The sequence below is a fragment of the Ursus maritimus genome, unplaced genomic scaffold (assembly GCF_017311325.1).
Source record: "Ursus maritimus isolate PB19 unplaced genomic scaffold, ASM1731132v1 scaffold_4, whole genome shotgun sequence".
Lineage (NCBI taxonomy): Eukaryota > Metazoa > Chordata > Mammalia > Carnivora > Ursidae > Ursus > Ursus maritimus.
In genome coordinates, this window is record NW_024426552.1 from 71,990,473 (window position 1) to 72,015,672 (window position 25,200).

At 46.5% G+C, this 25,200-nt stretch overlaps 1 protein-coding gene across 1 annotated transcript in view; it reads left to right on the forward strand.

Moving 5' to 3' along the window:
- Window positions 1-1,463: 1,463 nt before the first annotated feature.
- The window catches only part of MB21D2 (Mab-21 domain containing 2), a 108,496-nt gene continuing 84,759 nt past the window's right edge, over window positions 1,464-25,200 (forward strand). Inside the window, exon 1 of the mRNA XM_008705151.2 lies at window positions 1,464-1,697. Within this exon, the coding sequence (XP_008703373.1) occupies window positions 1,487-1,697 (211 nt within the window). The 5' untranslated portion in view covers window positions 1,464-1,486. The remainder of the gene's footprint in view (window positions 1,698-25,200) is intronic.

The window sequence follows — 25,200 nt, forward strand, 5'->3', positions numbered from 1 at the left end:
ACGTCAGGCATTGTACTAAGTGCTTGACCCACTTATCTCATATAATCATTAAAACAACCTTGGAGATAGGAATTACCATTTCCCTTTTATGGGGAAAAGCATGGCAGAACCTGGACTAACAAAACAGTTTGTATTCTTGGCAGTGAGAACTTGTAAGAAAATGAAAAACTCCTATCTGAATCAGGGACTGTGGAATAGAGAAGAGATGGATCTTAGAGAATTAGGAAGATAACTGGTTTCTAAGAACCAATAGGCCTTCTAAGTGTTTGCCTCAGAAACCTCATAAACACTAAAAATAGCTGTGAGATCCTGTTCTATCTAAAAGGACCATGACTTAGTGGAACCTGCCCTGTCAAGTACCTATAACTCCATTGCAAGAACTCCTTTGTCTTATCACAGTCCATCCACCCACATTCTGGCACTCTGCCTGGCAACTGGTGGGTGCTCAAATGGTATTTGTTGAATGAGAGAATTCTCACCTGGGCATTCAACAAGCATTGTGAACCTGGGGCCATTCATTCTGTCTCCCCTCCCCCCACCCATACTTTAGTTTTTCTAAGAGCAGGCTGTGCCTCATTAACTCATTATATGTTAAGTTGAAAAAGGTGTTTCCAGGAAAATTAATTACCTAGGGCAAAGATAAGAATACCGTAGTGGCTAATGGGAGTGTCTATATGGCACGTGGTGGGCATTCTTTATTGATATACTTAATTCTATCGTGTTTGGCAATCTATGCAGAAAAGGGCAGAAGATTGGTTTCATATTCCTTAAGGCAGGTTCCTTCACCATCTAAGACATTGGAGTTTTTGAGATGGAAATGATCCCGTAGAGATGTCCTGGCTCAGAACACCGCCCTTAAATTCAGAGGGAGGAAGACTCCCCTCTCCTTGAATGAGCTTGGCAAGCCCTGCCCCCAAAGGGGGTGGAGGTAAAGAAAGAATACGTCCACAACTCGCACGTCTGCCTGAGTAGAGATTGGCAAGTGGCATAGGCGCGCAGACCTCTGTCATTTATTTATTTTTCTTTCCACTGGGTGCGCTGTCCCTTTAAATGGGGACGCTGGTGCTGGCTCCGTAACACCGGAGCCGGCAGCTTGTTGATTTCAGAGCTGGTGAATTTCACATTGTTTCCACTTCACTTTCCTCGCTCGGAGGGAGGCTCCGGTTGGCTCTACCACCGCTATCGCCGCTGCCAGCGAGGGCCAGGGGAGGGCAGGGACCTGCAGCATCGGGGCCGCCGTGGGGCCGCAGGGAAGGGTGTCGGGGCCACACACGCACCCTCGCTGCAGTCAGCTGCTGCCGAAGCCGGGACGCCCGGAGCGCACCGAGCCGGGACCGCCCGCCTAGACGGCCGCCCGCCCGCCAGCCCGCCCACGGGCCGGGGCCGCAGCCAGGGAGCCGGCTAGGGGAGGAGGCCCGGGGGGGCGGGGTGGGGGGCGGGGGTGGGTGCTGCTGCCGCCGCGGAGCTGCTACTCGGCGCGTTTTGCATGAAGATGGCGGCTCCCACCGCCAGCAAGGCAGCCTCCCTGGGCTGTAACAACAAGCCAACGTTCCCGGAGCTGGATTTCAGGTCAGGAGCTCGGGTGGAGGAATTGAACAAACTCATCCAAGAATTCACGAAGCACGACCAGCGGGAATACGACGACCAGAGAGCACTGGAGATTCACACAGCCAAGGACTTCATCTTTTCCATGCTGGGTAAGGAGGAAAAAGGGGGAGGTGTGTGTGTGTGATGGGAAGCGGGGCAGAGAACCCATTCCCCCTTCTTGTGCTCTCTTTCCTTCTTGGTTTCCTTGCCGGAGCCGGGTGCCTGTGGTAGAACCCATCTCTGTTCCGCCTCTTCCCTTCTTTCTCCGCCTCAAGCCGAGCTCCCTTCCTTAGTATACTTTGCGCCGGATCCCCTTTTACCCCCGTTCGCTGGCTCTTTTGTTAATTTCTCACCGGCCGGGGGGCTTGTAAAGCAGGTGAAGTGTTCGTGGTGAAACAGCTCTCTGTGGGAGGGAAGCCCCTGGAAGCAGCGCGGTTCAGGTGAGACCCGGAGACGCCTTTCAATGAAGGTATTTGGCTCCGGAGGTTCGGATGAACGCCGAGCCTCGGGTCCAGTCCTGAGCTTGGGGCGCGGAGACAGCTCGGGGCTCTGGCTCCGCGCCCGAGCGACAAGTTGCTTCTCTAGTCTTGCGGCGCGGCGCTGTCATGCCAAGCCCCCGGTGACCAAACTTGTTGGGTGTTCCCTAGTAACCCGCTCGAGTAGGCTGGGCGCCCGGAGTTCCTGCAACTTTGATTTGCAAATCGACTTCCCTTTGAAGCGCTCGGAAGCATTTCCTGTGCTTCTTCAAGGCTCTTGCTGAGCTCGGAATTTCTAATTCCCAGCTCGAAAATGACCAGGCTCAGAGCTCGGACCCCAAGAAGCGCCAGCTCCCTCCTCTTTGTGTATTGTCCATGCGCCGGCCGGGCTAGGCGCCTTGAGTTTCGAACCCCGGAGACAGCGGGGGTAGAATAATGCCGCCCCTCCCACCCCCAAGCCCGGCACCTACAGGTCCTTCAACAGATTGTCGGATGGTGTGTAACGGAAAATAATTAAGCAGACCCGGAGACCAAATCCCTGTTCAAGTGTCCTGTCGTTCGAATGATTGCTACTAGGGTGTAGACTGAGTGTCGGCTGCTGGGAGCCTCCCTCCCACGTATCTTGCGGCTCCACCAGTGCAACCCTGGGGGCATGCTGTACGTGGCCTGGCCGTTAACGTTGCTCAGAACTGGGATTCGAGTGTAGGGCTGTCCTTACACGGGGCTCTGTGCCCTCTACAGATCCATCCTCAGCCCGTTTTCCAGGGTCGTGGAAATTTTTTTTGAAAAACGGCTTTGACCCCAGAGGCAGAGAGAGTTTTTTGCCTTTCTGCTCCCATATACTTGGATTTCAGCCGGTTGTCGGTCGTTGCTGGTTCTGTCATAGGGTACCTTCTTCCCTCTCGGTTTTCTTCCTCCCCGAAGCCCAAGTCCAAGTCGGGGGTTTTACAGATTGAACGTCTGGGGGCCGGTAATAGGCATGCTTTGGGAAGTTGGAGAAAGTATGTGAAAACTTGAGGTTGGATTTTACCTTTTGCTCCACCCAGGCCAAGTATGTCCTAAATTCTGTATGGAGTTGAAAAGCTCTCTATTGAGCTCCTCGACCATTCAACTGTCTATATGAATTAAATGTATTTCTTTTTTCCTTTTCTTTTCTTTTCTTTCTTTTTTTTTTTAAACAACTCCCTGACCTGGTGGGAGTGAGCTTCCAGATCTGAAAACCAGCACAGCGATTGTCAGGAGGGTGGGGATACACGGAGAAGGCTCAGGGCAGTGATTTCAGTTGCTTAATCATGGCCTTTCTCTTTGACATAAATAATGGAAGTCTGCCATTGTGTTGTTACAGCCCCCGCATCAGTTCTGATGTCTCCTGTACTAGGTGGTTTTCTAGAGAAAGGTGCTGGGTCACCATCACTCAGGATAATCATGGAACAGAAAATGGGAGGGGAGAGGAGGAGGTGGGGTAAGTTCAAATACCCAGCTCATTGGGAACTTCTCTGCTAACCCCGTGGCTGAGACACTGATCTAGCAAAACCTTCCCCCACATATGAAGGGTGAATTATTCCAAGGTGCTTAATGTGTACGTGCGTTTAATATCACCAGAGGCATTGTGTTGGCAGGTAAGCTAAATTACCTTCTATTCCTTTTTATCCCGTTGACCTTGCCAGAGAAGTTTTTCTTGCCCCCCTGGGAATTTGATATTTCCACCTGCAGGAGAGAAAATTCAGGAGAGGTCATTTAAGCCTTTTGCCCCTCTGGACACTAGAAGGCAGATGGCACAAAGCGCTTGCCTGTGTGTGTGGTGCTGCATTCACTTGTGAGTTCTCTGCTTTCCTTTAATGAGGTGCTGGCTGCTGTAGACAAGTGAAGGTTTGGCGACAGCCAGGGTCCCCGTGTGGATTTACTTTTTCTAAAGCGGATTTTCGCTTGGCTTAAAAAACAAAATCTCTTTTTGTGCACTTTGTTTCACTTGCCACAGCCTTGAGTCTTTCATGAATATGCAAATGAGGTGTCTTAATGACCCTTAGCTTGTTAAGGTGTCACTGGGGTGGCACCAGGCTCTCTTTTCTGGGAATTTTTATTGGGGGGGGGGCGCAACTCGTCTTGGCTTTGTTCTGTCTCTATCTGAGCTGTGTGTACCCGAGGATGGTCAGCAGCTTAAAAACATTATCCCCTCACACGGAGTGAAATGGTGGAGGCATTTGGTGCAAGCCCCTTTAATGGAGCTGTGGCTAACCCTACCTCTGTTTTTAGGCAGCTGGGGTGGTGGGGAGCCGCCACTCTCTCTGTATAAAATTGTTAGTCTGGACCCAACCCCCCTTCTCAGACGCTTTTTGTATGGTCTACCTTGGAGGCAACTTGATGGTAGACAGTGGTCATCATCAGTGACCTGTCAGCCCCAGGGAAGTCCGTTGTCCTATCAAAGCAGGGTTCTTAATAGGCTGTGGAGTTGGTCTGAGCCTGTTGGTGGTCACTGCGGTCTCTGTGATCTGTCTGGACATTCTGTGTTTGTACAGAGTTTCTGATTCCTTTGAGGCAGATGTTGGCTGGAAACATCTAGACTCACTCTTTATTTCTGTACACCTTGGTCTTTTAGGAGACTGATTGCTGTTATTATCTAGTTAATATTTGAGAGCCCAGATTGTGTGAGAGGCTGGCAGTGCATAATAAACACCATTTATCAAAATTCAGGGAAATTGCCAGAGTTCATTAATGTTTTAATAATATTTGGTATTTGCATAATGTCTCTGCCAGCTCTTTTGTTATCTTTATTCCCTGGCGAGGTTGGATGGAGACTAGTTGTGTCCCCATTGAACAGATGCAGAGCAGGGGCTATGCAAAAACTGTAGAAGCCAGGAAGGAGACAAGCAGTCACTTAACCTACAGTCCAAATGGTAGCTACTATGGCATAGTTACTAGGACAGCTGTCATTTACTGACGGCCTTCTCAGTGCCAGGAACTTTGCATGGACTTAAGAGTAGCTACTGCTTTCCCATTACACAGATGAGGCTATTGGAATTTACTGGGGTGAAGACCCACCCAGGGTCTCAGGGGTAATAAATAGTACAGATGTTGCTCAAACTCACAACACGCCACTTCTAAGATGTGTTCCTTTTCTCCTACTTGAGAAACTATTAAGAATAAATGCACTAAGTCCAGAGGACGGGCTTTGTTTAAAAAAATTGCTACCTCTTTCAGGATTTTGTTTCTGATTTCAGCTGTCAGTGTTAGAGTGATCCGAGCAGCACCTGAGCTGATTTTTGGAACAGTCTGAGTTCAAGTATTTTATTCCATGATAAAATCACTTGTTTGAGTTTCTGGTTGAGAAAATGGCCATTCCAAAAAAATGTGGAAATCTGTAGTTTTAGTCCTGGTCTGCTTCTTTGCTAGCCGGGTGGTCTTAGTTTCTTCGTCTGTTGAACATGGATAACTTAGTAAACTGAAAAGGAATATATATATGATTTTATTATTTATTTAAAGAAATGGGCATTACTAGAAAACCTAGTGAACTTAAGCCTGGATTATTTATGCAGGTTGGTATCAGAAAGAACTAGAGAGTACCACTAGAGGCGGCCTAGGAGAATATAGGCTCTGGCTATGGAAGGCATGACTAGTTCTAACTTGCACCGCGATTTGTTAAGCTCCTTCTGTGCTCTGGCTATTGTGCTAACCTGCATAAATCCATCGATTTACATCATTTTCTTCCAAAAATTTGTGTGAATAAATATTCTCATGCCTCTGCATTCAACAACTACTTATTGAATGTTATACTGCTTGCCAAACAGGATGCAGGGTCCCGAGGACAGCATAGTGAGCAGAAACTTGGAGAAATTCATATACGCCCTTGGAGACCCCTCCCTCTTCTCTTTTGCCCGCAACCTCCACGAAAGTAGTTTGCTGGCTCCTGTGTCCTTTTAGGTCCGTAAATACAACGTAGCCACCCCACAATCCTACAGTGTGGTGCTTCCAAGTGCTGCTATACCTACCGTATCTTGGGGCAATTTCTGTGTCTTCAGAGTAGACCATTTTGAAGCCTGGTCTTTCCAGCGTTTGAATGACATTTTTCTCTTAATGGATTTATCCAGCAATATTTATTGAGGGAATTTATTCTGTCGTTGCCTTGTGGGCCTCCAAGTCTTAGTAAGTCCCTTAGAGTTCTAGTCTCTAACGTGCTGTGTCTGGGTAACGGGCAAGATCATATTTGAAGTCGGCTCCAGTGCTGAAAGTGTTATGCGTCTAGGGCAGGGAGAGCCCTCTGAATATTTATTTTTGTTTCTTGTTTGGGTTGGTTTCAGTTCTTCCTCGGTGGTTCTGGGCATTGTTGACCTTCATCCTTGACAGAAGAGGCCTAGAACTGTGGATGATTCTGGGTCTTCCCACGATGCCTTGTTCTGCTGGCCATTGGATAACGCGCTGTGCATGATTAGACTGGGCCCCTTTTGCTTACACAGAAATATTAGATTCTCTCTTGTCAGACTGAGAACTTGCCATTGAATATTAGCTCTTTAGACTCTTCTGCAGCTCTTTTTTTTTTTTTTTTTTTAAACAATTTGGAATCTCTGGTCCCTTTTCAGACCTATTGAATCAGAATCGCTGGAGCTCTCCAAACTGTCTGATCAGCACTCTGATATCCTGTCCTGTCCTAGGCCTGATGCCATGCATTTCTCATCCAACAGGACTGCTCCTGTGCACAACGAAGGATCCCAGTTGACGTGGAGGCTAGGACCAGGCTGCTGAGCCTAATGAGTAGATACGCCTGCTCGTTCTTGGGAACGGAGTCCTTCCACCTGGGACAGAGGCAGGGAGGCATGGCCACTCCACCAGAGGTTGCCCTAGGGCTTTACAGCATTGTATCATTTAGTTGTCACCATAACCTTTGGAAAAAGAACTACAGGACCAAATTCAGGAACTTCTCAAGTGTACCAACAGGGAAGTGGCAGAGCCGGGACTTAACCGAGGTCAGGCTGATGAAACCCTTGCTTTTAACAAAGACACTACTCTGCTTGGTCAGGAGTGGGAGGAGACCTGGATTCGGGCCCCCATTCTTCCGGTTATTTGCTATATGACTTTGGGCAGGTCACTTAGATTCTGAGCCTCAGTTTCTGAATATGTAAGTTGGGGCGAGTAATCATAGCCACCACATGTGTTTGGGTGCATTCAGTTCTGAATCTGAAAACCTTTGTGCAGGACAAACGAAGGACATGTCTGAATTCTAGTACCAGCTCTGGTTTATACTGTGTAGGATGTGCGTTACCCGGAATAAGTCTCCTAGCCTCTTTGGAACTTCTTTTTGCCCATTTTCCAATTATAGAAAATACAAAGAATAAAGCAAAATCATTCCCTCATTCGAATCACTATTAATATTTTGACATGCGTTTTTTCCTAGACATCTGTGTTTATACACACACGTATACCCACTCATACTTACGTGCACACAGTTTTACATCATATGGGTGCATGATTTCTCTTGGTAAATTTATCAATATGCTGTCATCTCCCACACTTTAGAAAAAGGAGTTCTTGTCTAAAACCTGTGGACAAATGTTCTCCTAACTTCTTTCGTTCATCTTTTATTCCAAAAGAAGATACTGTTCGAGAACTTAGAACACATTCTCTGATTTAATCAGTGGGGGTGTTGAACCTTGACATCGTTGACTCGTGAGGGTTTTACCCGCCTTCCAGGGCCATCTTCTAGCTGTGTCTTTGCGTGCTGTGGATGGTCACAGAATATACCAATACTTCTCACTTTCTTCCTTTGCTTGGACTATTTTCACTGTGAGGAGTTCTTAACCTAGGTCCATGGAAATAATAATATGGAGTGTGTGAATTTGAATGGGAAAAATTACAGCTTTATTTTTATTAATCCCCAACTGAAATACAGCATTTTTCTTCCATTATAAAAGTAGGTAATAAATCATAGTAGTATTAGCAGTACCTGTATTTTTTTCCTTTCCACTAGAAATCAGATATTTTCATTTCACATTATAATTGTTGCAGATATCTCAAAAAGTTGTTTATTGCTGCTGTGAAGTGATCATGTCTCTTAGACTGGCTGCTAGATTTCATATAATGCAGTAGTGAAGAATCCCATGTATTCTGTCACAAATTTACTTTTTAAATGTATGTTTTTGCTTTAATATTGATTTTCTTTAAAGTCCTGTGTAATTTTATCATTTTCATCTAAATGTTCTTTTTGCAGGAGTCCATAGGCTTCAGCAGCCTGTCAAGATAATCTACGTCAGAGAGACAGTTAAGAGTTTTAGCTTCTAAGCAGTGACACCTTACCTCTACTTCCTTTGCCTCTTTCAGCTCCAAGTCCAATGCCACTTGACTCATGAAGCTTTCCTATAACTCTCCAAGGAGAAAAAACATTTACCTTGCCTCTGTGTTCTCCTAACACCTGGTCCCCCTTATATAGCACATTCCTCCCCGTGCTAAGTTAAAGAATCCAAGGCTTATTTATCTTTGCAGCACTCAGTGGGGTACACACTGGGTGCTCACAGAGTGGTAAGTGATTTGGTTCACTCTGGAAGAAGCTTTCTGTGTGAAACTTCTTCTTTCAGCCTCAATTTAAGGAGTGAGCACTTTCTGACATTGTCTCTAAGAATTTTCCCTTCTGGAAAACCAGGCTAAACGGTCTTTTCTGGAAAGAGAATTTTGATCTGATCTTTTTAATTGGAAGTGGAGTTTTTTCTAGATTCCAAGAACAATAACCTTAAGACTTATTGTAGGGCAGTTTAAGAAATGTGCTGACAGATTGCTGTAGCTTTTTGACCCAAAACAGCAAACAGTGAGTTGTAGGAATATCCCCTTTCCTGTCGATCCTGACTTTTCTTCCATGGCCATTGAGGGTCCTCGTGGAACGCTGCGTGGAAGTTCTGCCTTTGGGGCTTTACAAAATGCAGGGAGGGCATAAGTCATCTTTCCCATGAAGCCGTTTCTTAGGTTTCTCAGTCAACCTCCAAGTTTCCACATGCCTACTCAGGAATCTGAATTCTAGCAATTCTTTATTATAAACTACTATTCTTTGCCATCAGTAATAATAAGTTACCTTTGTGCAATGCTTTCTAGATTATAATACACATTCACATTTGATGTGGAGTGGTATTATTCTCTGGACAGGCCTTTGGGAAAGGTTGTGTAGGAACTGTTGACCCCCATTCACAGATGGGGGTCCTGAGACTCTGGGAGGAGTTGGAGGTCATGGAGTACCTTGTAGAACAAGACTCAGCCCCGATCTCCAGTGTTTTCTGCTGCAGCACACGGTCTGCAAAGAGCTTGTGGGCTTTCCCGCCTTTAGACATCTTCCATGGGTTGCTGGGGTGAGTCTGTGTCCCCAGACAAAGGCAAGGGTAGCAGTTTTCATTCCTCTCTGGGCTTTTCTGCTCTCCCCTTGGGCCAAGGACAGCTAGTGAGTGAGGCTGGCTGAGATTGGAATGGGTCAGTACCTGCCCCATACGTCTGCCTTCTCCAGGTCTGATTGTTAGGCCTTGCCCAACTGGTTCTTAGGGTCTGTGACAGCGCTAACAATGGACCTGGGTGTGAGTACTTGCCGCTCCGTGATCTCTTTAAGGACATTCGTAATTACGCTGTTATGTGAGGCCCTGTCTCTAGGAAAGAGCTACCTGGTTTTTTGTCCACTTACGTGTCTTTTCATAAATGCCCTCTGCACAAGATAAAGGGACAGCTAACTAGGTACAGTGCTGTTATGAACAAAGCTACCACGGGGAGCTGTTGTTCAGTTTGTTTACTTTTCATAATTTTCCCTCAACACAAGAAGACGTGATTGGTGTTGGTGTTAAGTCAGTAATGGGAGGTGGTATAAGTTTTGTTTCGGTTTTGGTTTCTCCTAACTAGTGTTGGACTGTCTACAACGCGTGGAGAATTGTGTAAGCATTCCTTCATGAATTCATCCAACACGGTCGGGAGTGCCCACCGTGTACCAGTGTTCCTCACTGCACTGTGTAAGGGCATGGAGTGCTGAATGAGAGAAGCAAGGTCACTACCTCCACAGACTCCCGTTCTCTGGGGGATTCAACGAGATTGCAGTATGCAAACAGGTAGGGACGCGTGCTAGTGAAGAAGCGCAGAAAGTTATGATAGAGGGTGTAACTGGGAGGCTGGAGTGAAGCAGAGACGTTGGAAATGGGAAGGTGAGAAGGAGCCGGCCCTCTGAAATGAAGACGAAGTCGTATTAGGAGTTCTGCGTAGACAGAGCAGCATGTGCAGAGACCCTTGGGTGGGGTCGATTTGAAAGCAGCTTTCCAAGCTGCTTAAATTATAGCAAGTCTGATCCGGCCTCTCCAGGGGGAGTGGTCTGTATGCAGACTCAGCCTGCGGTGGAAGGAAGGGGGTGCCTGCCTTGGACTGTAGGGGGCTTCCTGCAGGTGGAGCCTTTCCAGGTGGACCCACCCTTTGACGAGGCACCTGCTCACAATATTCAGGGATTAGGGGGAGGAGGATAATGTAGAAAGGTTGGATTACAGGTCCTCAAAAGGCCCTTTGTAGGCTTGTGATTCTCTGATTTCACCCTTGATAGCCTAGGCTGGAAACAGTGAGTCCTATATTAGATGGTTTATGGGTCAAACGGTAGTTTTCATGGGGTAATAATAAGGCTTTACTTGTATCTAGTCCTGCACAGTCTACAAAATACTTCCAGATGCGTAATCTCATTTTGACGGCTCACAGCAACCCTCTGAAGTAGGTGGTGTTTTTGTCTCTCACATGGGAAGGAACGCAAGGTCAAGAGAAGTTAAGTAACTCACAGTTACTACGTGGTTGAGGTGGGATCCAACTCAAGCCCTCTGAGGCCCACCCCAGAGTCTCTGTATTATGCTAATTCTAAAAACCTTCTCCCCTACCCCACCCCACTGTGCCCCAGGGTGTGGAGGCGGTAGGATTTCTGGGCCAGAGAGAGGCTCTCAGGGTCAGGAGGAGGAACCCAGCCAACAGACTGCAAGTCTGCACGTGCCTGGTACTGATATTCAACTTGTAAGCACTTTCTAGGCTGCTTCAAGATCACCCTTTTAGCAGCCGCAGCTGTTCTTAATAGCAGCTGCTTGTGCGGATTGTGTTGTGATTAATAAAGGAAACTCAACAGTTTGTTCTCTCAACTGTGCCCTTGGTGTGCGCAGCCCGCTCCCAGATAGGCGCTGTTTGGGATGCGGAACAATGCAGTCCCGCTTGGGCACCGTGCAGAGGGACCCCTCGCCGTGCTGTCAGGAGGGGCGGTCCCTCGAGATCAGGGCTGGTGAGCTGAAGCCCTCCCCCCCCGCCCCACCCCGGGACCAGGTGGTAAGGACAGCGAGTGCGGTGGGCAGCTCGAGAAATGCCAGCTGGTCCTTGGGGTCCAAATCAGGGATGCCAGGGAGTGGGCGGCGCACCGGGAGACACCATCACTCTCCCCTCTTGTTTAAAGGGGGGCACTGTGCCTAGGCACCTGCCAGTGGCCAGTCGTGCCTCCGTGCAGCGCCTCCCCAGCTTTAGGGCACCTCAGCCTCCCGTTTGTTAAAGCAGATTGCCTGCCCTGCGCCCAGAGCTTCTCAGTCAGTAGGCCTGGGGTCCAGGCTGAGAATTGGCATTCCTACTAAGTTTCTGGGGGATGCTGCCGCCGCTGCTGGTCCACAGCCCACACTTGAAGAACCACTGCTGAAGAGGCAGGGCTGATCCAGCTTTGGAAGTTTTAAGAGACCCGATGGATCTGGATTTTTACATGAATTCTTGATTTTTTAATATTGAGACTAAAATATCAAAGGAACATCGTGTGGTTTAGAACAGGAGGTCGTGTAGTACACTGGCTGCCGGTGCATCACCTCTGATCTGAATACTTTCAGAGAAATCCTTGTGCTGTCTGCTCTGGAAACTGAGGCCCAGGGAGGGGCAGTAGTTCGTCAATAGCATACCGTCAGTTTGGGGGCAGGATCATGACTAGAGCGCAGGTGCTCTGTCCACTTGCCAAAGGTATGTGTGTTGGTGTTAGTCCTAGCGTATCGTGTATGCTAACATACCAAATACATTTTCCCTTCGAATGGAAAAACTACATAACTTTGAAAATAATCACACTGAAATAATTTTTTACTCTGCTCCAGGCACAGTTCTAAATACTTTATACTTTATGTACGTTGACTAAATTAGTCCTAACCACAATCCTATGTAGAAAGGTTATTCTTCTATTCTTATTTTCTGACGAACGTCCCAAAGTACAGAGAGGTTAGATAGTTCCCCAATGTCCCAGAGTTACTGGTAGAGTGGGGATTTGAACCCCAGAGATCTAGCTAGCCTCAGGCAGAAAGCAGCAAATAATTACGAATCTTCTTTTGTATCTCATTAAACAAACAAAAAACCTTTTCCTCCTGCGAAATGAAAATCACTGATGGAATATTAGTTTTAATTCATGCTGCTAGGAAGCTTGGAAATTAGCTGGGCTAAGTTCCTCCCTCCTCCGTTTTACAGAAGTGGAAACTGAGCTCCAGAAAGGAAAGGGGACTTAAGCATCGTGAACATTGATTTTACTTTTGGGCAGAGTGGAAGTTAGGTAAGTGTCCAGCAGGTGATTGCTTCCTGAGAAAGGTGCTTACCCCTGAAACTGGTCACTCATTAGCCTCTGTTCCCCCGGAAGGAAGGGTCTGCCTGGGTTTGAAGGGAGGGCGAGTCACTGAAGAGGGGCTGTGCTTCAAGGTAGGGAACATTCCCTCGCTCCAAAGTCACTTGGTGTCATTTGCAGTTCTCTTAATTGCTATTAGATGAAGGACGCTGAATAAATAACCTCATGGGCGTAGTGTATTTCTGGTCTGTCGTGTTTGCCTTTGTCTCTTGATTGTTCCTTGTCTCTTCCTGTCGGTTTCTTTCCTGTGGCCTGTGTCCTTTTCTCACACCTGTGTGCTGTTTCCACAGCTTTGAGTGTCATGATGAATGCTGTCCTCTCTGAACGCTCTGTATGTGTAGTAAGGGAGGGGCTGGCTGGGTGGACGAAGGACTCTGGCCAGCCTGCAGTTGGGAGGAAGTGATGCTGCAGGGGCTAGGATGCCTTCTCCGGACCCGAAGGAGAACCACCACTGCTGTCCCTCCCTGCTGCTGGGCTGAGGGCTCAGAGCCTTAGTAGGATTTAGAGAATTGTAATAGGATTCAAAGAACTATAGAGGAGTTAAGCCAGTGGGGATCTTCCTGAGATCAATTCACCCACCCCAGCGTTTTGCTGGTGGGGAAATTTAACCCCCTGGTGGACAGTGACTTGCTCAAGGTCAGAATAGTGGTGGTTGGGAAATATGCCCCAGCTGTTGGCCAGGGATTGTTCCAAGTGCTTTAAAATCATTAACCCATTGAATCCTTGTAGTGGTTTTGTGATGAGGGTACTGTTACCATCCCCAGTTTCCTGATACGGAAACTATAGCAGTTCAGTCACTTGCTCAAGCTGGCGATGGGGGCTCCATTCCAACCCAGGAGTTCTGCTCTGTCCCCCCCCCCCCCCCCCCCGTCAAGGAGCACTACTTTCCCAGGCTCTGTGTTGATTGCTGGCATCTAAACATGAGGTGGTTATGAACACTGAGGGGAGGATGGAAGGAAGGGAGGGGTGGAGAACATGGTGGTCATGCTACTCTGCAGGCCAGTGGCTCATACGGTTCTTCGGTTCTTTGGGTTCTGGTCCAGAGCCTTGTCATTCCATCATGTAGCCTTCCTTGGCAGCGCTCATTCTTCTGATACTTGTGGTTTATGTTTATTGAAAGTGTTTTGGATTAAATCTTATTTTATCCACAGTCTCCTCAGTTTGAAAGAAGGAAGGTGTGTCCCAGCTAAGAGACTGATTTAAAGCTGTATAAAGGTCGACTGGGCCCTTGATATTCAGTAAATTAGGGCAGTTTTATGAAGGCTTTTTCCTCTCTCTCTTCCAATTCCACCCCCCTCCCCAGTGGGTTTTGTCCCAGATTTAGAACATTTAATTAGGACATAGTTAATGTAGTCTGTCGTTGTGGGGAGATTGGGGAGCAGATCTTTTTTTCAGCGAAAGGCAGATGCCAAATGTACTTTTGACAAAGTTACTTTGAAATAAAAATTTATAAATTGGGTTTTATGTGAACCAAAAGATCTGCCTCTTTAGTGTCGTAACTGTTTTTGAAAAGCGAGTAGTGACTCGTTGAGGTAAATAACCCAGTCCGGTCTCCCTGCTGTGTAAGGGCAGATGTTTACACATAGACCTGTCTGCGGCGTTGGCCTGGTGCTCCAAAGCCAGTCATCGGGATGCAACAACTCCTTGAGATCCCAGTGCTCATGATACAGAAGATTGGAATTGGAATCCTCAGGGAAGCCTCATTCCCAACCTACTGACTCATGGTTTTCCTGTGATAAAGTATTGGTGGGAATGGAAGCGTCCTGGTTTGCTAAACCCATCTGCACGATGGAGCAACTCACGGGAGAGGATTTTATCCTCCCGAGTTCTTGGGGAAGAGAGGACGGATGGGAAACACTTTTATTCAGTATTTTTGTCATTCAAGACCAACCGGCCCCTGTTCCTGTCCTCTGGATCGCATTCTTACTGCGGACCGCCTCAGCCCTCTGCCCGAGGGATTATTTCTGCCCCCTTCAACTACAGTTTCTCCTTCTGAGACATTCATGCGTGCGTTCTGTAATTTTTCACCGGAGGTCTTGGAGGACCTCTGCAACAAGTCCTCAGCGAGGCAGTGGAAATACGATGTGGAACAAACCTTCATGTTGTTGACACAAGTCTTAGGAGGAGATGGACAATGAAAAGAACCATACAGATTATGACCAAAGTCCTGAAGGAAAAATCCAAACAAAGCAGAACACGTTCCTGTGATTTGTCATTCCCTCTCCAATTTGACGTGGTTGGCCATGCTCTCCTGAACTCTCTTCGCGTGGCTTCTGTGGCAACATACTCTTCCTGGTTTTCTCCTTTTCTCAGTTTTCCAGGTGAAGGACAGACTTGAATTCCTTTGTCCAACCCTTGGTGACTGTTTCTGTCTCTTCTTCCTTCCCTGTCTCTGACCTGTCTCTACGGTGCTGTTTTTTGTCTCTGCGGCTGCCTGTCCCAGCCTGAACTCTTCACCGCCTCTTTGACAGTTCCACTCGGGTGACCCCAAGGTGCCACAGATTGAGTGTTCAAAGTGAATTTATGCTCCAGAGCTCCTCCTCAGTCAGCCACACCACTCTTCACCCAAGTGCCCACGACAGCAACTTGGCCGTTATCCTGAGCTCCCCGCTTGTCCTCCTGTCCCAGAGCAAAGGAGGAACGGAGGCCTGTCAATTCAGCCTCCTTCTTTAAGACCCCACTTCCTTCTCTCCATCCCCCTCGTCGCCACGCTAGTGGGGGCCACTACCATCTGTTTCCTGGATTACTGCAGTAATCTTCTCACTGGATTTTCTGTTTCCAATCTTGCATCTTTTTAATCCATTGACCATGCTGTGTCATCTTTTAAATATGCCTAAATCCCTCAGGGGCAGCCTATCATTCTTCACATGAAGCTCACACTCCTATTTCACAAGGCCTCCGGAGACCCAGCTGCTCCCATCTCTGGCTTCATCCCCCTCCAGTTCTACCGTTTATCTCCTGTTTACCTGCTCTGAGATGGGCCCTGTGTGAGGCACTGACACTGCGTTCTCTCTTGAAGTAAAATCCCATACATTCTGAGTGTGACGAGAAGGCCTCAGTGCTCTGTCTCCCATGGCCTCTTTGGCCTCCTCTCCTCAGATGTCCTCACTGACTTGGTTTCAGTCACATTGGCCTTTCAGTTCTTGGGAAATGCCACATTGCCACCCACTGAGGCCCTTTGCTGGAATGCCCCATCCCTCCCACCACATGCCCACACAGCTCATGAACTTCTATTACCCAGAAGATCTCCGCGCCATCAAATCAGCACTTCTCAGGGAGGCCTTTCAGGCCAGCCCGGAACAAGCCAAAGTCTCGTAAGCAGGCCTTCTACCTTCACAGGTGTCTTAGTCGCACTGGTCAGCTATGAATTTGTGATCATTTGTGACAGATGTCTGACTTTTCCGACTGCCATAAAAGCTTGATGACAGTCCCTGGGGTATCTGGTTTTGTTCCTCTTTCTTTGCTTGCCTGAAATAATGATCATTCAAGAACTCTTTGGGAGGGGCTCAGTGAGTATTGGTGGTGGTGGTGGCTATTTTGCTTTCGTTCTAGCAGTGGGGTAGTATACCATTCATGAAGAGTTCATGATGGCCGCGTGTGTGGTGAGTTTTGAGTATACACCTTGGTGTGGTTAGGGGGCTTGTCTTCCTTCCCTCCCTTGTCTCCCACCTCTCTGTAGCATGTAGGCATGGAATTATAAAAATGTGGACTTAGAAATTATTTAGTCCACTCATTTCCAAGCTTTTCTAAACATAAGGGTCTTTTTTTCTTTCCAGTGAAAAAAATTACAAAGGTTTAAATGGTAGTGGTTGTATTTTTACTGTCAGTCCATTGGGGAAAAATGGGTAGTTATGGAAAGCTACAAGGGATCCAGTTAACCATGCAAATCACTTTGGATTTTTTTATAATAGCATCTGCATGTATTTGAAAAATAGTCGTGTGTATGCATTAGAGCGAATGCTTGGTGGGCGTATGGATTTCTAGCACCAATAACTCCATGCTTCTGTGATCTCTCAGGAGCTAGCATCCAGTCTGGCTCTTTATTTTACATTTGCATCAGATTTAGAACTGGTTACCTGTGAGCTCAGTTTTCTCTGTATATGTGTTTAATTTGACCAGCGTAGTGTTTTTACAAATTTAGAGCAAACGTTTAAAAAGCTGGGAGATTTTTCACAACATCAGATTTCCGGCTTGAAAAATTAGAGGGCCTGGGCCTTATTTCCTCGATGGCCGTAAGTGAACAGTAAGTGTCTCCTTAGAAGTGTCACCCTTTCTTCTGTGTGTCATGGTGCTCGCTTCTCTCTATTGCTGTCTAGCAAGTGGCCAGTAGGATGGGGCCTAGAAACCTGGTGACCTCACCCCTGGGTCAAGAAGGCCTCCTGTCCATCTCTGCAGAGGCTTGTAAGCAGGAAGAGCCCTGGAGTCAGGAAACCTGAGTCCTTGTCCTGTTGCTGTTACTAACTTGCTGACCTTGAGTAAGATAGACCGTCTCTCCAAGCCTCAATTTTGTCATCTGTCACCAACTTACAATAAATATCTCCTGGACCCCACAGAATTGTTTGGTCTATTAGTACAATGGGACGTGTTTGCTGTTGACTCCCCCATCTTCTCTTTCCTTGTCTTTGTTTCTGTCTCACAGAGGGATCCGTCATTTATTGTTACACCTCGACATTCACCTTAACAATACGAGAAGGGAGCCATGGGTTCTCCCTTGTTTTCTCTCCCCCAACCATTTTTTACCCCTGTCCTGTCTGGAGCAGCTCTACTCCTTTCATCCCATGTCCTCTGCTCCTGCAGGGGTCCCAGAGCCATTAGTAGGCTCCGGCGGTGACACACAAGACACCTCAGAGTTGAACTCCAAATGGCAAAGAATCGTCGTTGCATTATTTTCTGTTGAGATACTCAGTAACCAACCAACTGTGGCATTGCTAATACCTGTAAAACCCTAACAGGATACTTGGCTGGCATGGAGGATTTAGTTTTCAGGGACATTGTCCTTGTAGGCAAAATATGTGGTTCTGTGCTAAATTGTACTGTTTGAAAGGAACAATACCAGTGCTTTTGTCTCTCTGGATCTTCAAGGCACAGTAGGCATCAAGGCGACAGAAGAGGAAGTAAACAGGAGTGTTAGCCTCTGGGATTCCATGAAGCAGGGTGATAGGGTGGAAAGAAAGAATGTGGTCTTGGGAGTCGGGCAAACCTGAATCTGTGACAGGATAGCTGTGTGACCTTGGGCAAACTATCCTTTCTGAGCCTGTTTCTTTGTTAACAGAACAGGGATAAAAGAGCATGTTTCACCTTTTAATTTTATGCAGGCCTACCTCGGAGATATTGCAGGTTCAGTTCTAGATTATTGTACTAAGGTGAGTATCGCAGTAAAGCAAGTTAAGTGAATTTTTGGTTTCCCAGTTCATGTGAAATTATGTTTACACTATACTACAGTCTGAAGTGTGCAGTTAAGCATTACGTCTAGAAAGACAACGCACACGCCTTAGTTAAAAAATACCTCATTGCTAAAAAACGCTACCCATCATCTGAACTTTCAGCGAGTGGAAGTAACTGATCACACGTTGTCATAACAAAGATAGTGATAAGGAAAAAGTTTGAAACGCTGCAAAAATTACCAGTGTGTGACACAGAGACACGAAGTGAGCAGATGCTGTTGGAAACATGGCGCCCATGGACTTGCTTTGATGCAGGGTTGTCACCAACCTTCAACTTGTTAAAAAATAAAAGGCAATATGTGCAAAGCACAAGACAGGGAAGTACAATAAAATGTGTGCCTGTTCATAAAACTGTCCTTCTCGTCCATTTTTTCACTGAAAATCCTTTTCTCCCCCCTCCTTTAACTGGGATGAGTGGGTCAACCTGTGAACAGAGAAGTAGCATAAAGGTGTCTGAATAAAGGTCTAGTGTGATTGTTTGTGCAAACATTTGGGCTCAGCATTCCCTGGAGTAAGTAGAATGGAACTCCTAATGTTGTTGTTGTTGTTGTTGTTGTTTTAAGTTTTGTAAATAAACCAAAGTAGATTTTCCAGGAAAACAAAAGAAATTTTTTCTGCCTTTAATGGTTTCCCAGGCATTTCAAAAAAGGGTAGGATTGGCCAAACAGGTGCTCATTCCAGCCACTCCGTAAAGCCAGTTCACCGGGCCTTTGGAGGGGAACAGAGCCCCCCCACCCCATGCCACAGTGACGGGCCTGGATTAAAGTAATTGAACTAAAGTTGAGATTTTAAATTTGAAACCCATACTAATTTTCTCCCAGAAGAGAGGGAGAGGGAGATAATGCAGGGGAGACCTGACTTGGAGCTGACTGGGGTATACGCTCAGGGGTGTGGGAGAATGTGGCCTGCCCACTCAGAAGTCTGCATAGGAGTTTAAGATTGCACTAATACGTCTGAGAATTTAGGGTGGTGCTAGAGGCCGGGCACCTGCTGGGGAAATGAAGGAGGTAGGCCCTGGATCCGAAGTGAGGGTGTCAAGAAGAGACTTCTGCTCCTCCAGTTTCTTGAGAAGTGGGGGCCATACAGAGAGGTCCTAGCAGATACCCCACTCATCTACCCATCACCCAGCCTCCAGGAATTGGTGACTGGTTGATTTTGTGGAGAGTGTTGGTGAACTTGGAGTTGATGATGAGTTGGATACCAAAAAGGATCCTGGAGAGACTGAGAAGAGCTTCTGAATGTTCTCTGAGATGTCAGACAAAGAGGAGATTTCTTACCAATGCTCTTCTTTCTTATTGCTCTTCACTATATGTGTTATAATTGGGTGAGAAAAAGCCAGAAGGAAATCTTTCCCTTGAGGGAGAGCTGCCCTGTGAAGTTGTCATACCCCTCATCAAAATGCTCATTCCTGTTTCTCAGGGTGGGAGAAGGAGGGCTGGGGTGCTGGGTGGGCAGAGAAGATGGCTTCTTAAGGAATGGAGGGGTGGAGCTTCTTCTCTGGTTTCAGGACTAGAAGCTTTCAGGGATGGAAGCAGAAGCTCTAGTAACTTCCTTAGAAAAGAAATGAGACTGAACATTATAGGCCACGGGTGACAAGTTTGTAAGGTTCTGGCGGCTTTTAAACGTTCTTGGGTGTGTTGCTTGCATTACCTGTTTTCTCTCTGCTGTTAGGAGAGGTAGAGATCTCTGAGGTGAGGGATGTATTTGTCTTCGGTGGGAGCCAAGTGGAGGGCTGGGCATAAAGCTGGGGAGACCAAGGCTCTATTCAAAAACCAGTCGGGGACAGAAGAGCCCAGGCGGGGCCCTGAGGAAGGGGCAGACAAGCCTGCCTCAACAAGGCTAGGAATTGCTAAGGATGCTTCCCAGATGCTTCAGGAGATGGAGGCTTATCCTGTGATACCACAGGCATTTGAGACCTTGCTCGCCTGCTTGCCGTGTTGTCTTTAGTAAGTCACTGCCCCTCGCCAGCGCTCACTTTCCCATCTATAAGTGAGGAAGTTGGGTTGCCGGAGTCTATGATGTTAGGATTCTCTAAGTAGAACCTTCTCTCTCATTGATACATCAAATAGCTATACTTTCGAAATTCCTGGGCGTTTGTGGAGGTGGTTGGTTTGGGGCCAGTTCCTCGTCCAGGGAATGTTGGGAGAGTGGTTTCTGTTCTCACTTGAGGAAATCGTGGTGTCAGGTCACAGGACTCTCGGGGAAGCCCACGTCCCCTCCCGTGGCTCCCTGGAGGGTGACTCCCTGAACTCCTGGGCAGCGTGGCCCCTGGTAGGGGTTAGTGACCTGACCCCTGATGCTGTGAGTGCTACGGAAGCTCGAGGCTGCGGGCTCCGTGCCCTGGGACTGCAGCGTGGAAGGCCCTGAGAAGGCAGGGGACACTGAAGGTGACAACCAAATCTCTTTGTGCAAATTAAGCAGGACACCAAATGGGGACTTCCTCTTTATCTTCTTTAAATACTTTCTGCTCATTTGTTAAGGTTCCGAGTAAGACAATTTCAGAGGTTCAGAGGTGTCTAATACAATTTCCCCCCCTCTGTACATAATTCTATGCCCGTTGTGGAACTCTATTAGAAACATGAGGGTAATTATAGAACGGCTTTCTGCTTTTCACTTGCTTTAATACTAGCCCTCAGTCTGCCTGGACTGGCCGTGTTAATAAGTAATGACTGAAAATTAAAAAGAATGCGGCAGACTCCTGATTTAAGATTTTTCCACGCCTTTCTCCCTTGCATGTACGTGCTACTTACTACAGGTGGGGAGGCTGATCCGTGGGCGTGTGCTTTGGTTAGGAGTTCAGAGACCCAGTTTCCAGCTTGGGGGGGGCAGGGGCACAGCTCTTTGCACTCGCAACGGACGTGAGGACCAGAGAGCCTGTTGGGTGTGAAAGCACGTTGGAAGCTGATGATGGGTGGACAAATGCCAAATGCTGGAGGGTGTTCGTTAGCACAGTTCCTGGCGTGTGAGCAGCAAGGCACTGCCACCCTCTCGTGTGCTTCTGGGCGGTCTTACACGTGTGTTTTGTGAGTTGAAATTTTATACTTCGTAGTTGGGCTCGTAATTGTTACATTTGCTGGACACATTATCACGCACACGGTACACGTAGCCCCAAAACTCTCCAAGGTAAGTGGTTTTGTTTTCTTACAGCCTCCCAAGCAGGTCAGGTGCAGATGGGTTACGTCATGTGCCCCAAATCAGATGAAAGTGTTCGGAAATACTTCCCTAAACGCTTGGCTTGTGTTCACAGCCTTTGCAAGGTTTTCTTTTCTCATTTGTCACGTTTGACTTTGGAAAGGCTTCCACCACCTCGGTAACAATAATAACAGCTGACATTTCCTGCAGCTTGCTTCTGCCAGCACATTTTACAGATGAGGAAGGCGAGGCCGGGGATGTGCAGAGCTTGCCAGATGTTACCCAGCTGGGGTGGCAGGCCCATCTGAGCTGTTTCTGTACCACTGGGAATAAAAGCGTGCTTAAAAGCGTTGACTGCATCCTCGGTGTCAGGCACCGTGTGAAGTAATGCCCATTCAGAACCTCGTCTGGTGGCTCACTCCCCACCGAGGAGACCCTGGGAAATGTTCTGCAGGCGGAAACTCTTCTCAGCCTTCCTCGCCTCACAGTCCATGTGCAACATTTCCCTTTTGCTTTTTTTCTTCCTGATCTGGAAATGTTACCTCTTAACAAGACTTCTCTTCCTCTCCTAATCCAGATGTTACATGTCATCTGTCTGCAGCCTGAATTGGGTTTGTAGACCTATCACACTTGGCCCTGATTGTCTTAAAAACAAATACGAAATTGAGTTAGATCTAAAAATTCAGGTGACTATGGAAAAAAAAATCTAGATTTAGGATTTCTTATGAAAAACTGTGTCAATATGGGATTTGCTTATCCACCTGCCAGCATCAAACTACTCCCTCTAGACTGGAAAGGGCCTCCATTTTTTTTCTCCCTATCTCCTTTCTCCATCCCCCACATAACTATCAGGCTGTGGCACCTAGGAGTGTATACTTTACGTAAGATAGAAAAGTAAATAAAGTTGGGCATAGAGAAGAAATTTAGGAAGTGTATGCTGAATTGAATTAAAGTTGGTGGCTTAAGAATCATTTTAGTTTGGTAATAGAATATTTGCTCTTTGCGAGCTGACTTGCTTTCATGATACTTTTTGGGCAGATGGGCGTATTAGGCTTAATCTATTATTTAAGGGAGGAAAGGCTCTATCCCTCTGCTTGAAGGTTTATGACCCATCAAAAGCTAAAAGATGTACTTAGACCTGCTCTTGATAAAATTATTTTTATTGGACTAGTCAGCATTTGGAAATATGAGGAAACTATTTTCTTTAAAACAAATTGTAGACTTGATGAGTTAAATGAGATAATGTATGGGAAAGTACTTTGTATGTTATTGAGTATTAAGCCAATAACTTATTGGAGATGTTTTGGGAGCGTTATCACCTTATCATCATTTCAAGCTTATGACAGACATTTAAATCTTTGCTCTCCACCACTCCGTACCTCGCTCGACAAACCACTTACCCTCTCTGAGGCTTTTTCGCAGGTGTATAAAAATGTGGCTAATGTTATCTCCCGGCACCTAGGACAGTGCCTGGCATAGAGAAGGTGCTCGATATTTATGCTGGATAAGTGAATAAATAAATAAATAGATAGATATGGGGATTTTTGTGACCTTACTGAGCTAATGCACATAAAACATTAAGCAGAGAGTCAGCATATGTTAGCTTGAGTTTTTAGTTTAGATTGTTTTCTAAAACTTCCTCCTGGACATGGGCTAGGGGATGATCTATGTTCTTGGAGGAAGGGGCGGGAGGCCCGGCAGGCAGGTGACAGGAGGCCACAGAGCCCCAGGCTGTGTGTGAGATGCTGAATGGACAGAAGCAAACTCATACAGGTGTCAGAGCTGCTCTGTTGCTCTGATCCCCAGCCTTTCTCATCCGGAGCACGCTACAGGCACATGGTTAGGCGGGGGCAACATGGGTTCAGACGCGTGGAATTCTGGACGTAGAGATTAAAGTATTGGAAATAACATGTCAGATCTAGAAGGGCCCTTCTTAGTCCATCAGACTCATCACTTTCTCGTTCCCAATGCTATGTAGAGAGTGGAAAGAGCAAAGAGCAAGGACTCTGGATTTGGACAGTCCTTGGTCTGAATCTCTACGTTGCCTTTTCCTATGTGACTGTTGGCATGAGTCTTAACTTCCTTGACCCTCATTCACTGGAAGTTTGTGAGGCTTAAGTGAACTATCAAGCATTCTCAGCACTATGCCTGACATGGACTTGGTACCCAAGGAAAGGGGGGGGACCCTCATTGTCATGGAGAGGAAATGGAAGTGTAGAGAGACAGGAATGGTTGGTGAAAAGTAGTGGCTATGGGTGTTGAGCTGGTGCTGGTCCCTGCCCCCATGTGGGGGTGTGGTGGGGGAGGACATGTGTGTTTATTGTGGCCAAAATTGAGTTGCCTTTTTTAGGGAGTGAGCTAAGACAGCATGTTTAGGAGTATCAAGGCAGGACCTTACCTACCTACTGGAGATAAAATGGTACACCGAATTAATTTGAGCAGGAAGCTTCCAGAGGAACTTTAGGCAACTGAGAAGATGATGTGTGTTTTGTATGCCCAATAAATCTCTGGTTTCATCTTCTGCTGAGTGGTGAGAGTCTTGTTCTTTGAGATAAGGTGTTAAGAAATGATGAAAATTATCTCTAAAAATATAAGAACTTTGAGCACATCAACCATCATTTCCCCCCATCAAGACAATCTTTGAATTTTTATTAATATTTTAAAATCACCATTCTTTGTGCTGTCTCCACTGCTCTGCCGAGATGTGATATTTAGAGACTTCTGAGAGGTATGTGTATCCTGTATCTGTAACCACCTGCCATGGATGACCTGAGGGCGGCCATTATGACTTCATGCGGTATCCTCACGCCATATATCATTTTTGCTGAAATTCACTTGTTCCGAAGGATTTTACAAGATAGCATAATCACTTGGCTTCATGGCTTTCCAAATTTATGAGTTTGTACCCGTGCAGTCAGGAAGAGGCATGGTATGCCAACTGTTAACTTTATAGGTAAGGGTTTTTGGGGTTTTTTTTGTATTTTTTTTTTTAAACCATTGCCTACAAAACACACTGCATCAGACTTTTCAATACCCAGAAAACCATCATGCAGGAAGCTCAGGTTTACCTTTTGGCATGCTAGGCCATTAGACATTAAAAGCTAAGCCTGCCGCGCTCTAAAACCCAGGCTTTCTTTAAAGGACAAGTACAAGCTCTTTGTTTATCTGCTGTCTTGAATTTTCAAGGTTCACTCAAATCATGACTTCCCAAAGTCTAGAAAGTTGAAAACACTAGGAAAATTCTTCGTTCTTTTATTTCTGATGGGAATATCCCCTGGCAAGTTTGATCTGTGAAAATAAACGACACAGTGATGAGGCTTTGTGCTCGAATGCACATTACTTTACCATTAACCAAGCTACCTGTGTATGTTTGATCCTCGTACCTCTCCTGTGACAGAGGCAGGAACATTGTTTAGTTACTTATTCCAAGGAGTTGTTTTTCCAGAAGCACCAAAGGATGTCAAGAAAAGGTTGCTCTTGTTTTTGTGTATTCCGGGAATAAAGAAACGTGAAAAGAAATGTTTTTCTGACTAGCTGTCGTTTCAGAAATTGCATTAGACATTTCTTATTTCTTAAAATCCACCCTTCCCAGAAAAGACACTTCTCAAGTCAAACTTTAGATTATTTGGGTTTCTTACTGACTGAGCAGCATTTTTAGTATTTTATTTTATGAAACTGAGCGCTGACTCTGGCTGCAGGTGAGCAGGACGTGATGTCTTTTTAGAGGAGGTTTTTAGACTGGATTTAATCTTACAAATGGTAGAGTGATTTCTTAGTGTGGGAGAAGGCTTTTACCATAATGTTTTACTGTCATGTTGTACATTTTCCGAATAATCCACAAAATACTTTTCAAGTTTTGGTACTCCGGGTGCATAGTTTTTTGTTTCTCTGTTCATTCTCATTCATTCATACAGTTTTGGCTGGGGCTTGAGCCACCCTGGAACAAGCCTAGAAACTG